The sequence below is a fragment of the Athene noctua genome, chromosome 12 (assembly GCF_965140245.1).
Source record: "Athene noctua chromosome 12, bAthNoc1.hap1.1, whole genome shotgun sequence".
Lineage (NCBI taxonomy): Eukaryota > Metazoa > Chordata > Aves > Strigiformes > Strigidae > Athene > Athene noctua.
Window position 1 is genome coordinate 3,848,009 of NC_134048.1, and position 18,958 is coordinate 3,866,966.

The 18,958-nt window shown below is 53.8% G+C and overlaps 2 protein-coding genes across 3 annotated transcripts; both read left to right on the forward strand.

Annotated features, from left to right (window-relative positions):
- Positions 1-4,752: 4,752 nt before the first annotated feature.
- LOC141964849 (protocadherin beta-15-like) lies at positions 4,753-12,163 on the forward strand. 2 transcript variants are annotated; one of them, XM_074915668.1, is made up of 2 exons: positions 4,753-8,546; positions 9,142-12,163. In XM_074915668.1, the coding sequence occupies exons 1-2, from the start codon at positions 6,404-6,406 to the stop codon at positions 9,189-9,191; spliced, it is 2,193 nt and encodes a 730-aa protein (XP_074771769.1). In that variant the 5' UTR covers positions 4,753-6,403; the 3' UTR covers positions 9,192-12,163. The 2 variants fall into 2 exon arrangements, with proteins under 2 accessions (XP_074771769.1, XP_074771768.1); XM_074915667.1 differs by having other exon boundaries at positions 4,753-12,163.
- Positions 12,164-12,260: 97 nt separating this feature from the next.
- Positions 12,261-17,783, forward strand: LOC141965081 (protocadherin beta-15-like). The gene has a single exon (XM_074916185.1). The coding sequence runs from the start codon at positions 13,564-13,566 to the stop codon at positions 15,997-15,999; it is 2,436 nt and encodes an 811-aa protein (XP_074772286.1). The 5' UTR covers positions 12,261-13,563; the 3' UTR covers positions 16,000-17,783.
- The last annotated feature ends 1,175 nt before the right edge of the window (positions 17,784-18,958 follow it).

Below are 18,958 nucleotides of genomic sequence, written 5' to 3' on the forward strand. Positions count from 1 at the left end.
TGAGGAGAGAGAGGCTGGTGTAGCAATTCTGACCAGGAGACTCTTGTATATCGAGGAGTGATTGGTCCACTATCCAGAGAATCTGGGAAGGTGCAGGCCTGTGCTGTGCTCTTCTGCTTTGTGCTGCACAAATCCCTGGGCAGCAGGATAAGCTCAGCCATCTCCCGGTAACCAGGGCACCTGCAGGCAGCTCCCACTTGCTCCTAGTGAGGAAGACACCTGTGAGCAAGACGTCCACAGGGGAACTTTTACTGTGACAACAGAAATGTTGTGTAGAATTGCTGTCCTGCAGGGAAGGCCTGTAATGGTTTGAATGGCTGAAGCAGGGGCGAGGCACTCTTTCTTGTCTGTGACAGGGCTCTGCATGACATGCTGTGCGTGGCTGGAATCCTGTGTGAAGCTGCTCTGCTCAGGGTACTCCACCTCTGAAGGACTCTCTATGCTAATCTCTTCCAATTGCGTGAGTGTCCTGGTTTCAGCCGGGATAGAGTTAACTTTCCTTGGGCTGAGAGTCAGCACAGTTACAGGGCCAGACCCCGTTCAGACATTGAACTATTCCATATCATGGGACGTCATGCTCAGTATATGTAGGGGGATGCGTGCTCACTCATGCCCCGTTTTGGTTTCGGTTCTTCAGTAGCATGGTGGGATTTCTGGGCAGTCGGATCACTGCTGTTGGGTGCGCTGCGTACCAGTCACCGGTCAGTTAGACACTGCTGCAATTTGCCCATTTGGACTTACTAATGTTACTGTTGTTGTCTTACTGTCACTAATTTTTTTTTTATTCTACCTACATTTTCTTTATTTATCCCTCCCCTATTTCACCAGGGGCGTGGGTGGGGGGGATGTAAATGACTGGCCACCTAGTGATTAGCTACTGGCTGAGTTCAAAACCTCAACAGTCTTTGTGGTGCCCAACCTGGGGCCTGAGCTTTGAGCTAATGACAGAATGGGTAATAATGTTGATTACTTGGCTCCTTAAGATTTTATCTCTTCATTTGCAATATGCATTTCCCATGCTGTTGGTCACCATCTGTCAGAGCTGGCTTAAGATTTTGGTTTTGCTGTACTATGTAATGCTGATCTATGAGAGGGTGCAGTCATCGGTCCCAGGGCTATCTACAATTATGTTTGAGACATTCAAGAATTTCAGATATCCTTGGAACGTTGACATTAACATGGTCATCTTACTGCTGGTAGCTAGTGTGTTCCTGCATGTGGTTCAGATTTTGCTCAAGATTAAGCAACTATTTAAGAGTATCACCTGGAAACCTGCTCCAAGGGTGGAGAATGATGAGTGGCTGAGGGTGTGGAGTAGCATGGGCAAGTTCCTAGAATGGTGGGGACCTCCGGTGTATTGGAACTTCACTCCTGAACAGGTGCAGAACCCTGAGGAAGTAGTAATATCTTTGGAAAAAGTATGTTGTCACCCGGGTATTTCCAGAGAGGCACAGCTCACTGCAATGTGCTGGGGCCTGGCCCACGCCTATTGGGTGCTATTAAACACTGTTCAGCACCCTCAAGAGGAAGAGAAGGGCTCTGGATCTGGTGAAAAAGTAACAGAAACTGCAGCCACTACAAGCCCGAGGACAGGTGCTGCAGCTGAACCAGAGAACCAACCCGTGACGGTCTCAGTTGCTGCCAGACTTAAGAAGAAATACAGAAGAAAATCCCCTCGCAGGGCACAGGGTGATGATGAACCAGGCCCGTCACGAGAACAGGAGGAGGAGGCAGAGCCAGTGATAGTCACCGGATGCTTATCCCCAAGTGAGCTGCGAGACATGCGGAAAGATTTCAGCCACCATCCAGGTGAGCAACTGGTTACCTGGCTGCTCAGATGCTGGGATAGCAGGGCCAGCAGTGTGCAATTAGAGGGTAGGGAGGCCAGGCAGCTGGGATCCCTTGCTAGGGAAGGCAGCATCGACAAAGTCACTGGAAAGAAGATACAAAATCTCAGTCTCTGGAGGTGACTCCTGTCAAGTGTGAGGGAGGGGTATCCCTTCAAGAAGGATTTTGTATGTCGTCCAAATAAGTGGACCACTATGGAGAGAGGGATTCAATACTTGGGGGCACTAGCAGTGTAGGAAAGGGTTTACTGTGACCCAGATAATGCGCAGCTACCCACAGATCCAGATGAAGTCCAATGCACCCGGCCCATGTGGCAGAAGTTTGTACAGAGCACACCCTCATCATATGCCAGTGCATTATCAGTAATGGGCTGGGGAGATGAAAAGAGACAAACACTGGATGACCTGGCTCTCCGGCTACGTCAGTGGGAAGAAAGTCTCTCTTCCTCTCTCATCACGGCTGTGGAGAAACTCTCTGAAGAACTCCAGCAATTTAAAGAGGACATGTCCTGCTCCCCACCTGCACAGACTAGGATCTTGGGTATTAGGAACAGTCATTTCTCTACTGGAAAGATCAAGTACACACCACAGGGGAAGCTATGGCATCGCCTGCATGACTATGGATAAGACATGAAGAAATGGGATGGAAGACCTACCTACCTCCTAGAAGAGCAGGTATGTGAGTTGTAAGGAAGAACAAGTGCAAAACGGGGTTCTGTTAGGAGAAATGCTGCTCCGCTCTCCAGTAATCACGTGCCCAAACAGAGCAGAAATGTCGACTCTGCTCACGATCCAATGAGAAGAACTTATGATTTGTATTCGCAAGCAGTGAGGGATCAAGATGAGGCTGAAACCTGTGCACACCACACTAACCCCTTTATGGTTAGTGGGTATTGTGACCAACATTAGAGGGGCCCAGCCTCCAGCCCGGTGGAGGACAGGGACAATGGACTTTATTGGCCCGTGTGGATTTGATGGACTGGCACATCTGACCCCCAGCAGTATAAGGCACTAGTGGACACTGGTGCTCGATGCACCCTAATACCATCAAATTTTAAAGGGACAGAGGCCATTGGTATTTCAGGAGTGACAGGTGGGTCTCAACACTTGACTATACTGGAGGCCGAGGTGAGCCTAAGGGGAAAAGAGTAGGAAAAACACCCCATTGTGACTGGCCCAGATGCTCTATGTATTCTTGGTATAGATGATCTCAGAAGAGGGTATTTTCAGGACCCAAAGGAGTATTACTGGGCTCTTGGTATAGCTGCCTTGGAAACAGAAGAACCTAAACAGCTGTCTGTGCTACCTGTTCTCTCAGAGGATCCTTCTGTTGTGGGATTGCTGAGGGTCGAAGAACAACTGCCACAACACCAATGCAGCGACGGCAATATCTCACCAGTCGCGACTCTGTAATCCCTATCCATTAACCAATTTGTCAGCTAGAGAGCCAAGGAGTCATCAGCAAGACGTGCTCCCTATTTAACAGTCCCATATGGCCAGTGCGAATGTCTAATGGGGAATGAAGATTGACAGTGGACTATCGTGGCCGTGCCAGACATGCTAGAACTTCAGTACGAACTAGAGTCGAAGGCAGGCAAGTGGTATGCCATGATCGATATTGCTAACGCTTTTTTCTCCATCCCTCTGACAGCAGAGTGCAGACCACAGTTTGCTTTTACCTGGAGGGGTGTCCGACACACCTGGAATCGACTGTCGCAGGGGTGGAAGCACAGCCCCACCATTTGCCATGGACTGATTCAGACTGCACTGGAGCAGGGTGAAGCCCTGGAGTACTGACGGTACATTGATGCCATCATTGTATGGGGTAATAGAGCAGAAGCAGTTTTTGAGAAAGGGGAGAAAATAATCCAAAGCCTTCTGAGAGCCGGTTTTGCCATAAAGCACAGAAAGGTCAAGGGACCTGCACAGGAGATTCAGTTTTTAGGTGTAAAATGACAAGAGGGACATCGTCAGATTCCAATGGAGGTGATTAATAAAATAACAGCTATGACCCCACCAACTACCCGAGAGGCAACACAAGCGTTCTTATCTCTTGTGGATGTCTGGAGACTGCACATTCCAAATTACCCTTGTCAGAGTGTAAGCCCTCTCAATCAAGTGACCCAGAAAAAGAATGATTTTATAGGGGGCCGAGAGCAAAAACAAGCTTTTGAACAAATTAAACAGGAAATAGTCCATGCAGTAGCCCTAGGGCCAGTTCAGACAGGACAAGAAGTTAAACACGTGCTCTGTGCTGCAGCCAGGAAGAAGGGCCCTACCTGGAGTCTCTGGCAAAGAGCACCAGGGGAGACTTGGGGTCGATCCCTGGGGTTTTGGAGTGAGGGATACAGAGGATGTGAGGCCCCCTCTACTGCAGCCAAAAAGGAGATATTCACAGCATGTGAAGGGGTCTGAGCTGCTTCAGAGGTGATCAGGACTGATGTACAACTCCTCCTGGCACCCCAACGGCCAGTGCAGGACTGGATGTTCACAAGGAGTGTCCCCTCTACACACCGTACAACTGATGCCACGTGGAGTAAATGGGTTGCATTAATCACACAACAGACTCGAATACGTAGCCCCAGCCATCCAGGAATACTGGATGTGATTACAAATCGCCAGAAGGCAGAGATTTTGGAATGGCACCAGAGGAAGAGGTGATGCCTGCTGAAGAGGCCCCACATATTATAAACTACTGGATAATGACAAGCGATGTGCCCTGTCATAATGTGGAGAAACATGGAAGGTGGGAAGCAGCTGCGTGCAGTCCTGCTGAAGCTGCTGAAGGAGACGGTGAATCGAGCCAGTTCGCAGAGGCAAAAGCCATCCAGCTGGCACTGAATATCACTGAGCGAGAAAAGTAGCCACTGCACTACCTATGTACTGACTCATGGATGGTGGCAAATGAGCTGTGGGGGTGGTTACAGCAGGGGAAACAGCGCAACTGGCAGTAGCCTGAAATATTGGAAAACAAAATTCCATCTGTTCAGGGAGCCACCAATGGCACATGCTGGGAAACTGCCGTTGGGGACAAGGGAGCAGAACAGAACTGGCAGATCTGTAAGGATGCTTTCGATAGAGCCCCAAAGCTCTCAGTCGCCATGTGCAAGAAATCAGGAAAGGAAGGCAGGAGACTGGCATGGCTGAGTAGGGACCCGCTGTTCAAATTAAAGGCAAGAAGGAAATGCAGAGGCAGTGGGAGCAGGGAGAGGTGTCCTGGGAAAAGTATAGGGAGATTGACCGGTTGTGTAGCGATGGGGTCAGAAAGGCAAAGTGTGTCTGGAGCTGGCCTTGGCCAGGAACACCAAGAATAATAAGAAGGGCTTCCATGGGTATGTCAGCCAGAAAAGGAAGGTCAAAGAAAGTGCAGTCCACAATGAACAAGACTGGCCAGCTGGTAACAAGAGAGAAGAAGACTGAGGAACTTTGCAAATTTCTGCCTCACTCTTCACGGTCAGTCTCTCTTGCCACACCTCTCCAGTGGATGGACCTCAAGGCAGGGACTGGGGGAGCAGAGTCCCTCCCACTGTAGGAGAAGATCAGGTTCAAGAGCACGTGAGGAACCGGAACATACACAAGTCAATGGGAGCAAGCGAGCTGCATCCCAGAGTCCTGAGGGCGTTGGCTGATGTGGTGCCAAGCCACCCTCCAGGGTTCTGGAAAAGTCACGGCAGACAGGGGAAGTGGCCAGAGACTGGAAGAAGGGAAAGATTGCAGCCATTTTTATAAAGGGTATCTTGGAGGAGCCTGGGAACTACCAGCCTGTCAGCGTCACCCCTGGAAGCTCATGGAACGGATCCTCCTGGAAGCTACGCGCAGGCACCTGGAGGACAGGGAGGCGACTGGAGACAGCCAGCACGGCCTCACCAAGGGCAAGTCTTGCCTGAGCAACGTGGTGGCCCTCTGTGCTGGAGTGACTGCGTCAGGGGACAAGGGAAGAGCTTCGGGTGTCACCTGCCGGGGCCCCTGCAAGGCTTTGGCCAAGTCTCCTTGTGTCGCACCGGGAGACCGATGGCGCCGGTGGAGGTACTGTGCGGTGGACGCGCACTGTCCGTGCGGGGTCCGTCCGGGGCCTGTTGAATCCCTTCAGCCGCGGGTCCCGAGGCGGGCGAGCGGCCGGCAGCCGCGCGGGTGCGCACGGGGCCGTGTGCCGGGGCGAGCCGGCAGCGCGGGCGGCGGGCGGCGGCGGCGCAGTCCCGCCGCGGGCCGCAGGGTGGTGCTCCCGGCCAAGGCGGCGCCGAGCGAGCGGCTGCGGGCGGGGAGGCGGCCGAGCCCGGCCCTGCGCTGCTCGCCACCGCCCGGCGCAGCCCAGCCCAGCGCAGAGCAGCCCAGCGCAGCCGAGCCGAGCCGAGCCGAGCCGGGGCGGGCGGCGAGCGGTGCCCCCGGCCATCCGCTGCCGGGCCCCGGCGGCCGCGCTCCGGGCCGCCTGACGGCCGCGGCGACAAGCGAGGGAGAGCGGCCGCCGCCCCGCCGCGCTGCTCCCGGGCGCCGCTTTCCGCGGAGGACTGCGCGGGCGATCGGCGATCGGCGAGACGGAGGCTGTCCGCCGCCCCGACATGGCGATCGCAAGGCAAGTGCTCTGTCTCGCGGCTTTCCTCTCCCTGCCGCCCGCTCGCCCCGAGCCCCTGCGCTACTCCGTAGCCGAGGAGGGCGAGAGCGGCTCCGTGGTGGGCAACGTGGCGGAGGACGCGGGGCTGGCCCCGGCGCAGCTCTCGGCTCGCCGCGCCCGCCTGGCCTCGGAGGACGGCCGGCAGCGCTTTCGCTTAGACCGCGGCACCGGCCGCCTCGTCGTGGCGGAGAGGCTGGACCGGGAGGAGCTGTGCGGGCAGTCCGGGGCGTGCACGCTCCCCTTGGAGCTGCTGCTGGCCAACCCCCTGCAGTTCTTTCGGGTCGAGGTGGCCGTGGAGGACATCAACGACCACTCGCCCGCTTTTCCGGAGGAACAAGTCACTTTAAAGATCCTGGAAACGAGCAACCCGGGCTCGCGTTTCCCGCTGGAGGGGGCTCGGGACCTGGATGTTGGCAGCAACGGTGTCCAGGCTTACAGCATCGCTCCCGAGAGCGAGTACTTCAGTGTCTCCTACGGGAGTCGGAGTAATGGAGACAAATACGTGGAACTGGTGTTGGAAAAGGCGCTAGACCGAGAGGAGCAGGCAGAGGTGGGTTTCAGTCTCATTGCCATGGACGGGGGCTCTCCACCCAGGAGTGGCACCACCCAAATCCACATTGTCGTTCTGGATGTCAATGACAACGCTCCCATCTTCACGCGGGAGCGGTACACTGGGCAGGTTTTGGAGAACTCCCCAGAGGGCTCTGTGGTTCTCAGGGTGGAGGCAAACGATCGGGATGCAGGACCTAATGGGGACATCACCTACCAGTTCAGCCAAGTGGTTGGCCAGAGCCACTCAGCATTTGTGATTGACCCGGTGAGAGGTGAAATTCGACTTACAAAATCTCTGGATTTTGAGACAGCAGAGACTCACGAGCTCAGTGTGCGGGCCACGGATGGCGGGGGTCTCTCAGCAATCTGCAGAGTGTTGGTGGAGGTGGTGGATGTGAATGACAACGCACCGGAGCTGGTGGTCAGTTCATTCAGCAGCCCCCTCCCCGAGAACGTACGACCTGGAACAGTGATTGCCCTCTTTGCTGTCAAAGACCGGGATGCTGGTGCCAATGGGAAGATCTCCTGTGCCCTCGAGGAGCAGCTGTCGTTCTCCCTGCGCTTGGCCTATAAGAATTACTATGAGCTGGTGACAGTGAGCGTGCTGGACCGGGAGGAGACGGCTCAGTACATCCTCACTGTCACAGCAGCAGATGAGGGGTCGCCTCCTCTGACGACCACCCAGACCTTCACAGTGGACATCTCTGATGTCAACGACAATGCACCTGTCTTCAACCAGACATCGTACACCATGTACGTGCATGAGAACAATGTTCCCACGGTGCTCGTTGGAGCCGTCAGCGCCTCGGATGCTGATGTGGGTCCCAATGCCAGGGTGACCTATTCGCTGGCCCCAGCCCACCCGGCAGAGCAGGCTCCCTGCTCCTGCATCTCCGTGAACTCTGAGAACGGGCACGTGTTTGTGCTGCGGCCCCTTGACTACGAGCGGGTGAGGCAGATCGAGGTCTCGGTGAGCGCCTCGGATGCAGGGACTCCTCCTCTCAGTGCCAATGTCACTGTCCGCCTGCTTGTGGTGGACGAGAACGACAATGTGCCGCTGGTGCTGTACCCAGCCCAGGACAGCAGCCCAGCGTCCAGCGAGCTGGTGCCCATGTCAGCTGAGGCGGGCTACCTCGTCACCAAAGTGGTGGCCATCGACGCTGACTCAGGGCAGAACTCGTGGCTCTCGTACCACCTGCTGAGGGCCACTGACCCCGGGCTGTTTGCCGTGGGTGCCCAAAGCGGGGAGGTGCGGCTGAGGAGGCCCGTGACAGACAGGGACGCCATGAAGCAGAAGCTCGTCATCCTGGTGCGAGACAACGGGCGGCCACCGCTGTCAGCCACTGCTGCACTGAGCGCACTCCTGCTCAAGGACTTCTCAGACGTGCGCCTGCCCCACAGCAGCCTGACCACGGAGGACGAGGGTGGCTCGCTGACCACCTATTTAATCATTTCCTTGGTCTTCGTCTCACTCCTCTTCCTCGTGTCCACAGCAGCCTTTGTCACTCGCAAGGTGTGCAAGAGAAAGGAGCTGAAGGGTGAGCACGTGCTTTATGGCACTGGGCACTTGCAGAGCGGCCTGGCTGATGCGGCCGCTGCGGGGACCCTGCCCCACCCCTATTGCTATGAGATCAGCCTGACGACGGGCTCGGGCAACAGCGAGTTCAAGTTCCTGAAGCCCGTGGTCCCCAGCCTGCCACCACAGCTCAGTGCCATGGGCGGAGGCACAGATGATGATCTCCATTTCTCCCATAGCCCTGTGGCCGTGGAGGACACGGCACCAGAGAACCCAGGGACGCTCTCTGCAGAACAGTTCAGTAGTCTTTCCTTTAACTAGCATAGAGTCCGCACAGCCAGAGGCTTTGTTCCTAGTGATAGGAAGGGATCTTTGCTGTAGCATGTGGCACTGGATCCTCCAGAGTGAATTTGCATTTTCTATTGTTATCACTGATTTTCCACAGCTTTGAAGTTAGACAAAACTTTTTTTCTACCCTTAAAGACAACCAAGCAAAATAAATTATGACTCTCTCCCTCAGCATATAATATGTTTTAGCTCTTTTACAGACATTTCTGAAATGTCTCAAAAGTGGGGTCAAGTCCTTGTTCCCCCATTAATTCTAATTTTTCTTTTAGGCAAGAGTTTGACAATCTTATTCGGAGCTGTATCAGAACAGCACATTTGAGCAGACCAAACACACGTTCATGGACTGGCACATAGCCCTTGTCCCAGGTCTGAAAAGTAAGGAAGTTCTGAGTATTGTGTCACAACGTGGTGCTAACATGGGACTAATTCTTCTCTGGGTCCTGGATATCTGTCTGTGAGAGGTGTGGGCTCTGTCACTGTGTCTGTCCCTACAGACATTTTGTGTCTGTATACACTGCACTGGTGCTGCTCAGAGAAGCAGGGCGTTGCACACACCTAACTATTGCGATGTGCACAATTCCCACTCGGCAGGCATGAAGGGTACTGGGACCCTCTGAGGACAGCAGCCACATCTTCTCTAGGGGAAGAGCAGCAAAAGGCACGAGATCTTCCTTTGGCCCATAAGAGGGGGTTGGGCACGTGGGCTGCCTCCTTGGGATTGCCTTGTAAATAGAGCAGCACCAACGGTGTTGGCAGAGGCTGGAAGTGTTCAGAGTTGGGAAATTGTGTTCATTGCCTTTGGATGCATTGCAAGGAAAGTCCACAAGTTGCTTCAGAGGACTTTGTCTGAAGGCACAATTGAGATGACCATGGAAAAGGGTGTGGTGGTTTAGGCCAAGCCAGGACCAGAGACCACGTTGCCGTTGTCCCTCCCCCACCCTCGGACCGGGCAGACTGGAAGTGAGGGACAAACCCCGGTGTTGAAATAAGGGCAGATTTAATACAACAATGTAAGTAATAATAAACTGAACAACAACAATAAACAGCAATAACAATAAACAAGACAAAAGATATACAGAGAAATACCACAAGAGACACAGCCAGCCTGTTGCTCGTACTTCCCCAGACAAAAGCCCACAGGAAACTCTTCCCACGCTTCTTGCATGGCCCTGACGTCAGCATGGTATTGAATAACCCAGCTAGCGTCCTCTCCCCACTGCTGGGGAAACAACCCTATCCTAGATGAACCAGGACAAGAGCCCAGTTGAGTTTTTCTTGTCATTATTGTTGCTGAATTGAGAGGTTTCTAGATGTGAGTGGCAAACTGTCCTGACATGATTTTCTGGGTTTGTGTTACAGCATTTTCATTCCCGTTTTTGCCCTTTCTCATTCTACTCTGTGAGTTTTGTTTAGCATTGTCTTGCCTATTCCTCTTCAGAAGAGCTGTTATCCCATGTATTATAACAGGTTTTTTGGGTGAAGGCCATGTAACATGGAGTATTTGGACACCCTCAAGCTGTGTGATGCTCCAGTTATGAAGTGTACCATTGTAAACCGGGATAGCCTTGTGTGTAAAAGTGAAATAAAGGGAACGCCTCAATGCCTTCTGTGGAGACAGTGGTCTTTGCAGAGATGTTCTTCCTGCGAAAGCTCTGTCAAGGTTTTCAAAAGGCTGGGATTTTTTTTCTCGTTTTGTGCCTTGGCTCAGTGGGTACATTCCTTCAGTTTCAAGACATGGCTGATAGAGCATTTGGGGAAATCATGGGGAGTAGGGAAATGCTGTCAGACATCTGTGGGTCTTCTGAGCACTGAGCTCTTCGGTGCGACAGAGCCCAGTTCGATGCAGGTGGGGGGAAACTGTCCCCTCCCCTGACAGGGGCCCTGGGTGTGCAAAGGCCTCTGCAGAGCAGTGAGGTGGGGGAGCGACACTTCCAAGTCTCCAAACAGCTCCAGTTGTGTCAACTCTGAGGTTTTTCAGTTCAAAGTATTTTAATTCTAAAGTTTCTTAGGAGATAGATGGGACAAAGACAGCATTCATGTTCCTTTGGAGAATATCTGGGGGAGTCCCAGGATTTTAATGAAAACTACTAGGAGGAAGAGGATTCCCAATGAGGAAATGCAGAGGACTACAGCCATCCCTTCCACAAAGGCCCCAATAAAAAGGGAAGTCTTTAGGAGAGTCTGGTGTAGTGATGCTGACCAGGAGACCCTCGTGCATCGAGGAGTGAATGATCCACTATCCAGTGAATCTGGGAAGGTGCAGGCCTGTGCTGTTCTGCTTTTTGCTGCATAAATCCCTGGGCAGCAGGATAAGCTCAGCCATCTCCCAGTAACCAGGGAACCTGCAGGTAGCTCCCACTTGCTTCTGGTGAGAAAGACACTTGTAAGCTAGACGTCCACAGAGAACTTCTTTTACTGTGACAGTAGACATGATGAGTAGAAATGCTGTCTTGCAGGAAACACCTGTAGTGGTTTGAATTGCTGATGAAGGGGCACTTTTCTTGTCCTTGACAGGGCTCTGCATGACATGCTGCGCGTGGCTGGAGTCCTGTGTGAAGCTGCTCAGCTCAGAGTCCTCCACATCTGGAGGGATGTAGGATTCTCTATGCTAACCTCTTCCAACAGCATGAGCTATGATAAATGGAGTAGTGGATGATGTCTCAGAGAGTCAGTGTGTCTCTCTTACTGGGATGACAAGGAACCTGCACCTCCTGGTGTAAAACAACTACTTCTCGATTTATTCCTCCTGGAGATTCCACGTCTCTGATGCAATTCATGGGTAGATGGTTTATTATGTTTTTAACCCTATGAGAGGGGAAGGTTGATTCCTGTATCGGAGAGCCTGAAGAGATGGCAGAGCTGTCCCAAAGGGCCTTTTTGGAGATGCCCATTATGAAGGATAAATTCTTAGGCCCCTTAATGGACAGCCCTACAAAAGAGGATGAGTTACTCAGGAAGACTGGAGGCAGTCTGGGCTGCAGTGATCACGCATGTCGGAGTTCACAGTCCTGGGGAATATGGGTTAGACAAAGTATAAATCCAGGAGCCTGAATTTATGGAATGCAAACTTCCAGCTGTTCAAGGGGTCACTTAAGGGGATGCCCTGGAAACTGCCATCAGGGAGTAGGGAGCAGAACAGAGCTGGCAGATCATTAAGGGTGCCTTAGATAGAGCCCAAGAGCTCCCCATCCCCACATGTAGGAAATGAGGAAAGGAAGGGAGGAGACTGGAATGTCTGTGTAAAGACCTGCTGGTCCAACTAAAGTTTGGCAAGAAGAAAATGCAGGGGCAGTGGAAGCAGGGATACGTGCCCTTGCAAAAGTATAGGTATATAATTTATAAAAAAAAAAAAAAAAAAAAAAAAGGATATAAAAAAACTATAGCCAAATGTAGGGATGGTGTCAGAAGGACAAGGCTGGAGCTGAACTTGGCCAAGGACACCAAGAATAATAAGAAGGGCTTCCATGGGTATGTCAGCCAGAAAAGGAAGGTCAAGGAAAGTGCAGTCCACAATGAACAAGACTGGCCAGCTGGTAACAAGAGAGAAGAAAACTGAGGAACTCTGCAAATTTCTGCCTCACTCTTCACGGTCAGTCTCTCTTGCCACACCTCTCCAGTGGATGGACCTCAAGGCAGGGACTGGGGAGCAGAGTCCCTCCCACTGTAGGAGAAGATCAGGTTCAAGAGCACGTGAGGAACCGGAACATACACAAGTCAATGGGAGCAAGCGAGCTGCATCCCAGAGTCCTGAGGGCGTTGGCTGATGTGGTGCCAAGCCACCCTCCAGGGTTCTGGAAAAGTCACGGCAGACAGGGGAAGTGGCCAGAGACTGGAAGAAGGGAAAGATTGCAGCCATTTTTATAAAGGGTATCTTGGAGGAGCCTGGGAACTACCAGCCTGTCAGCGTCACCCCTGGAAGCTCATGGAACGGATCCTCCTGGAAGCTACGCGCAGGCACCTGGAGGACAGGGAGGCGACTGGAGACAGCCAGCACGGCCTCACCAAGGGCAAGTCTTGCCTGAGCAACGTGGTGGCCCTCTGTGCTGGAGTGACTGCGTCAGGGGACAAGGGAAGAGCTTCGGGTGTCACCTGCCGGGGCCCCTGCAAGGCTTTGGCCAAGTCTCCTTGTGTCGCACCGGGAGACCGATGGCGCCGGTGGAGGTACTGTGCGGTGGACGCGCACTGTCCGTGCGGGGTCCGTCCGGGGCCTGTTGAATCCCTTCAGCCGCGGGTCCCGAGGCGGGCGAGCGGCCGGCAGCCGCGCGGGTGCGCACGGGGCCGTGTGCCGGGGCGAGCCGGCAGCGCGGGCGGCGGGCGGCGGCGGCGCAGTCCCGCCGCGGGCCGCAGGGTGGTGCTCCCGGCCAAGGCGGCGCCGAGCGAGCGGCTGCGGGCGGGGAGGCGGCCGAGCCCGGCCCTGCGCTGCTCGCCACCGCCCGGCGCAGCCCAGCCCAGCGCAGAGCAGCCCAGCGCAGCCGAGCCGAGCCGAGCCGAGCCGGGGCGGGCGGCGAGCGGTGCCCCCGGCCATCCGCTGCCGGGCCCCGGCGGCCGCGCTCCGGGCCGCCTGACGGCCGCGGCGACAAGCGAGGGAGAGCGGCCGCCGCCCCGCCGCGCTGCTCCCGGGCGCCGCTTTCCGCGGAGGACTGCGCGGGCGATCGGCGATCGGCGAGACGGAGGCTGTCCGCCGCCCCGACATGGCGATCGCAAGGCAAGTGCTCTGTCTCGCGGCTTTCCTCTCCCTGCCGCCCGCTCGCCCCGAGCCCCTGCGCTACTCCGTAGCCGAGGAGGGCGAGAGCGGCTCCGTGGTGGGCAACGTGGCGGAGGACGCGGGGCTGGCCCCGGCGCAGCTCTCGGCTCGCCGCGCCCGCCTGGCCTCGGAGGACGGCCGGCAGCGCTTTCGCTTAGACCGCGGCACCGGCCGCCTCGTCGTGGCGGAGAGGCTGGACCGGGAGGAGCTGTGCGGGCAGTCCGGGGCGTGCACGCTCCCCTTGGAGCTGCTGCTGGCCAACCCCCTGCAGTTCTTTCGGGTCGAGGTGGCCGTGGAGGACATCAACGACCACTCGCCCGCTTTCCCGGAGGAACAAGTCACTTTGAAGATCCCGGAAAGGGGCGACCCGGGCTCGCGTTTCCCGCTGGAGGGGGCTCGGGACCTGGATGTTGGCAGCAACGGTGTCCAGGCTTACAGCATCGCTCCCGAGAACCAGTACTTCAGTGTCTCCTACGGGAGTCGCATTAAGGGCAAGAAGTATTTGGAACTGGTGTTGGAAAAGGCGCTAGACCGAGAGGAGCAGGCAGAGGTGGGTTTCAGTCTCATTGCCGTGGACGGGGGCTCTCCACCCAGGAGTGGCACCACCCAAATCCACATTGTCGTTCTGGATGTCAATGACAACGCTCCCATCTTCACGCAGGAGCTGTACGTTGGGCAGGTTTTGGAGAACTCCCCAGAGGGCTCTGTGGTTCTCAGGGTGGTGGCAACTGATCGGGATGCAGGACCTAATGGGGACATCACCTACCAGTTCAGCCAAGTGGTTGGCCAGAGCCACTCAGCATTTGTGATTGACCCGGTGAGTGGTGAAATTCGACTTACAAAACCTCTGGACTTTGAGACAGCAGAGACTCATGAGCTCAGTGTGCGGGCCACGGATGGCGGAGGCCTGTCAGCAATCTGCAGGGTGTTGGTGGAGGTGGTGGATGTGAATGACAACGCGCCGGAGCTGGTTGTCAGTTCCTTCAGCAGCCCCCTACCCGAGAATGTATTACCCGGAACAGTGGTCTCCCTCTTTGCTGTCAAAGACCGGGATGCTGGTGCCAATGGGAAGATCTCCTGTGCCCTCGAGGAGCAGCTGTCGTTCTCCCTGCGCTTGGCCTATAAGAATTACTATGAGCTGGTGACTGTGAGCGTGCTGGACCGGGAGGAGACGGCTCAGTACATCCTCACTGTCACAGCAGCAGATGAGGGGTCGCCTCCTCTGACAACCACCCAGACCTTCACAGTGGACATCTCCGATGTCAACGACAACGCACCTGTCTTCAACCAGACATCATACACCATGTACGTGCATGAGAACAATGTTCCCACGGTGCTCGTTGGAGCCGTCAGCGCCTCGGATGCTGATGTGGGTCCCAATGCCAAGGTGACCTATTCCCTGGCCCCAGCCCACCCGGCAGAGCAGGCTCCCTGCTCCTGCCTCTCCGTGAACTCTGAGAACGGGCACGTGTTTGTGCTGCGGCCCCTGGACTACGAGCGGGTGAGGCAGATCGAGGTCTCGGTGAGCGCCTCGGATGCAGGGACTCCTCCTCTCAGTGCCAATGTCACTGTCCGCCTGCTTGTGGTGGACGAGAACGACAATGCGCCGCTGGTGCTGTACCCAGCCCAGGACAGCAGCCCAGCGTCCAGCGAGCTGGTGCCCATGTCAGCTGAGGATGGCTACCTCGTCACCAAAGTGGTGGCTGTTGATGCTGACTCAGGGCAGAACTCGTGGCTCTCGTACCACCTGCTGAGGGCCACTGACCCCGGGCTGTTTGCCGTGGGTGCCCAAAGCGGGGAGGTGCGGCTGAGGAGGCCCGTGACAGACAGGGACGCCATGAAGCAGAAGCTCGTCATCCTGGTGCGAGACAACGGGCGGCCACCGCTGTCAGCCACTGCTGCACTGAGCGCACTCCTGCTCAAGGACTTCTCAGACGTGCGCCTGCCCCACAGCAGCCTGACCACGGAGGACGAGGGTGGCTCCCTGACCACCTATTTAATCATTTCCTTGGTCTTCGTCTCACTCCTCTTCCTCGTGTCCACAGCAGCCTTTGTCACTCGTAAGGTGTGCAAGAGAAAGGAGCTGAAGGGTGAGCACGTGCTTTATGGCACTGGGCACTTGCAGAGCGGCCTGGCTGATGCGGCCGCTGCAGGGACCCTGCCCCACCCCTATTGCTATGAGATCAGCCTGACGACGGGCTCGGGCAACAGCGAGTTCAAGTTCCTGAAGCCCGTGGTCCCCAGCCTGCCACCACAGCTCAGTGCCATGGGCGGAGGCACAGATGATGATCTCCATTTCTCCCATGGCCCTGTGGCCGTGGAGGACACAGCACCAGAGGACCCAGGGACGCTCTCTGCAGAACAGTTCAATATTCTTTTTTAACTAGCACAGAGTCCGCACGGCCAGAGGCTTTGTTCCTCATGATAGGAATTGATGCAGGCTACAGTTTGTGACAGTGGTTCCTCCAGAGTAAATCTACATTTGCCGTTGTTGTCACTGATTTCCCATGGCTTCGAAGTTTGACAAAACTTTTTCTGCACCCTCAAAAGACAACTAAGCTAAAGAAACTATGGCTCACTCACTCAGGAAATAATACGTTTCAACTCTGTTACAGACATTTCTGAAATACTTCAAAAGTGGCGGTAAGTCCAAGGTACCCTATTAAGTTCTTGTTTCTCTTGTAGGCAAGGCCATGGAGTTCTTATTCTGGACTGTAAGACAACAGCACGGTCATGTAGACCAAGCACATGCTCACTGACATGCACGTAGCCCTTGTCCCACATCCAAAATTCAAGGAAGTTGTGAGTACTGTGGCACAATGTAATGCAAACATGGGACTCATTCTCCTCTTTGTCCTGGATGTCTGTCTGTGAGAGGTGTGGGCTCTCTCACTATGTCTGTCCATGCAGCTATTGTATGTCTGTATACACTGCAGTGGTGCTGCTCAGAGAAGCAGGGAGTTGCACACACCTAACTATTGCGATGTGCACAATTCCCACTCGGCAGGCATGAAGGGTACTGGGACCCTCTGAGGACAGCAGCCACATCTTCTCTAGGGGAAGAGCAGCAAAAGGCACGAGATCTTCCTTTGGCCCATAAGAGGGGGTTGGGCATGTGGGCTGCCTCCTTGGGATTGCCTTGTAAATAGAGCAGCACCAACGGTGTTGGCAGAGGCTGGAAGTGTTCAGAGTTGGGAAAATGTGTTCATTGCCTTTGGGTGCATTGCAAGGTGTACTAGTTTGAAAACAAACTAGTGGGAGACACCAAGTCAGAATAACAATTTAATAGGGAAATAAAAAGAGAAAAAAAAATATATAAAGGCAGATAACATTGGTTTAAACTGACAGAGACAGGATACAACCTGACACCCTGTTAATCAGGGTGGTGGTAGCAGTCCGGTAGAATGGTGTCTGCAGTCCCCCTGAAGCGGTGATCCTGTAGAAAGAAGGTCTGCTCTGCCTCAGAAAGTCCAGTGGTGGCTATGTAGCACCTGTCCTCTGGAAATCCAGTGGAAAAGGTGGGTCTCTAGTATTCAGAATCTCATATTATATCCAGGGTGGAATACTTGGTTCCTAGCTCTGGGTGGAGCATCTCACAATGGGATAATGAGTCATGAGGCCAAATGTTGTTTAAGCTCATTAACAGAATATGGTCCAGAGGGAGTTATCTCTGAGTTATGCTGCATGGCATTGATGGGCCATTAACATAAATATAGTCTGCGGGGAGGAGGCAAGGAAACACTGCCCCACATGATTTCAACAGCTCATGAGGATACTAATAGAATACACTGCAACCCAGGACACAAGGAAAGTGGATCAGAGGACTTTGTCTGAAGGCACAACTGAGATGAACTTACAAAAGAGCCATTGAGTTTGGTCTTGTCATTGTTTTTGAATGGGAAATCTGTCCTCATACGATTTTCTGGGTTTGTGTTGAGAGCATTTGCATTCTCATTTTTGCCCCTTCTCCTCCTTCACTGTGAACTTTTTGAGCACCATTTCGCCTGTTTCTCTTCATAAGGACTATCACCCCATGTATAATAACAGATTGCTTGAGTGTAGGCCGTGTAGCATGGAATATCTGGGAACCCTCACATTGTGTTTTTCTGCAATTATTATATGTATCATCATAAACCAGTATACGCTTGTGTGTGAAAGTGAAATAAAGAGAACACCTGAATGTCCTGTGGTCTTTGTAGATATGTTCTTCCTGGGAAAGCTCTGTCAAGTTTTTTAAAAGGCTGGGTTATTTTTCTTATTTTCTCCCTTGGGCCTGTGTGTTCAAAAGTCTCTGCAAAGTAGTGAAGTGGGGGACTGTCCTTCCCAAATCTCCCAACAGCTCCAGGTGCACATGGCAGCTGTGAGGTATTTGAGCACAAAGTATTTTGATTTTAAAAGTTTTGGAGGATGGATGACACAAAGACACCATACATTATCATTTGGTGTTGTATTTGAGGGCGCTCTAGGAGGTCAGCATTTGGTGAGCTAAATCTGCTACCCAGGTGTTTTGCCAGTTATTAGGCCTAGCATAAATTACACAGCCAGCATAAAGATGAACCAGTAAGCAAATCGTATTTGATACGAAAGGGTCGGTACATGGCTGAGTGCTGGGGGTACAAACAAGTCAGTCAGATTATACATAATCGACATCAATCCCACTGACCCCAACAACGACACCACACAACCAACAATGGGTGGAATAAACGGTGAAATGCAATTTCCCATAGAAGGGACAGGAGACAACTGAGTCAACAAACCAAATACATAAGACCAAGGAAGCCACACACTGAATCTCTACACAGCCCGTGTTTACAAAAGCCAGACCTGACTGGAGCCCAGTCCCAGGGAGGCGGGAGGTCCTTCCCCAACAGGGAACTCTGCACAGGGCATCCACCTCACAGACAGACACTGCCCCTGCCTGCAAGGGGTCCCAGCTTTTATCCATCAGTGGGACACCTGACCTTGGGTTACTCACTGCGGGACCCCTGAGGCTCATTTACCCAATGGCTCTGTCTGCCAGGCCGGCCACACCCTGGAGGGAAGCCTAAAGGCAAACTCACCCCCCCTTTGTGAAGGGCTGTGGGAATCAGCCATATGTCAACCTTAATTTGGGGCTTGGGGTTGAAACCCCAGCATTTCACCAGGTGAGGATTCCCTCTCAGGAAATGCAGAGGACTACAGCTGTCCCTTCCACAAAGGCCTTAATAAAAAGGTAAGTGCTGAGCAAAGGCTGTTGTAGTGATGCTGACCAGAAGACTGTTGTACATCAAGAAGAGAATGGTCCATTGTTCAGTCAACTTGATTAGAATCATTTAGGTTGGTAAAGATCCTTGAGACCATCA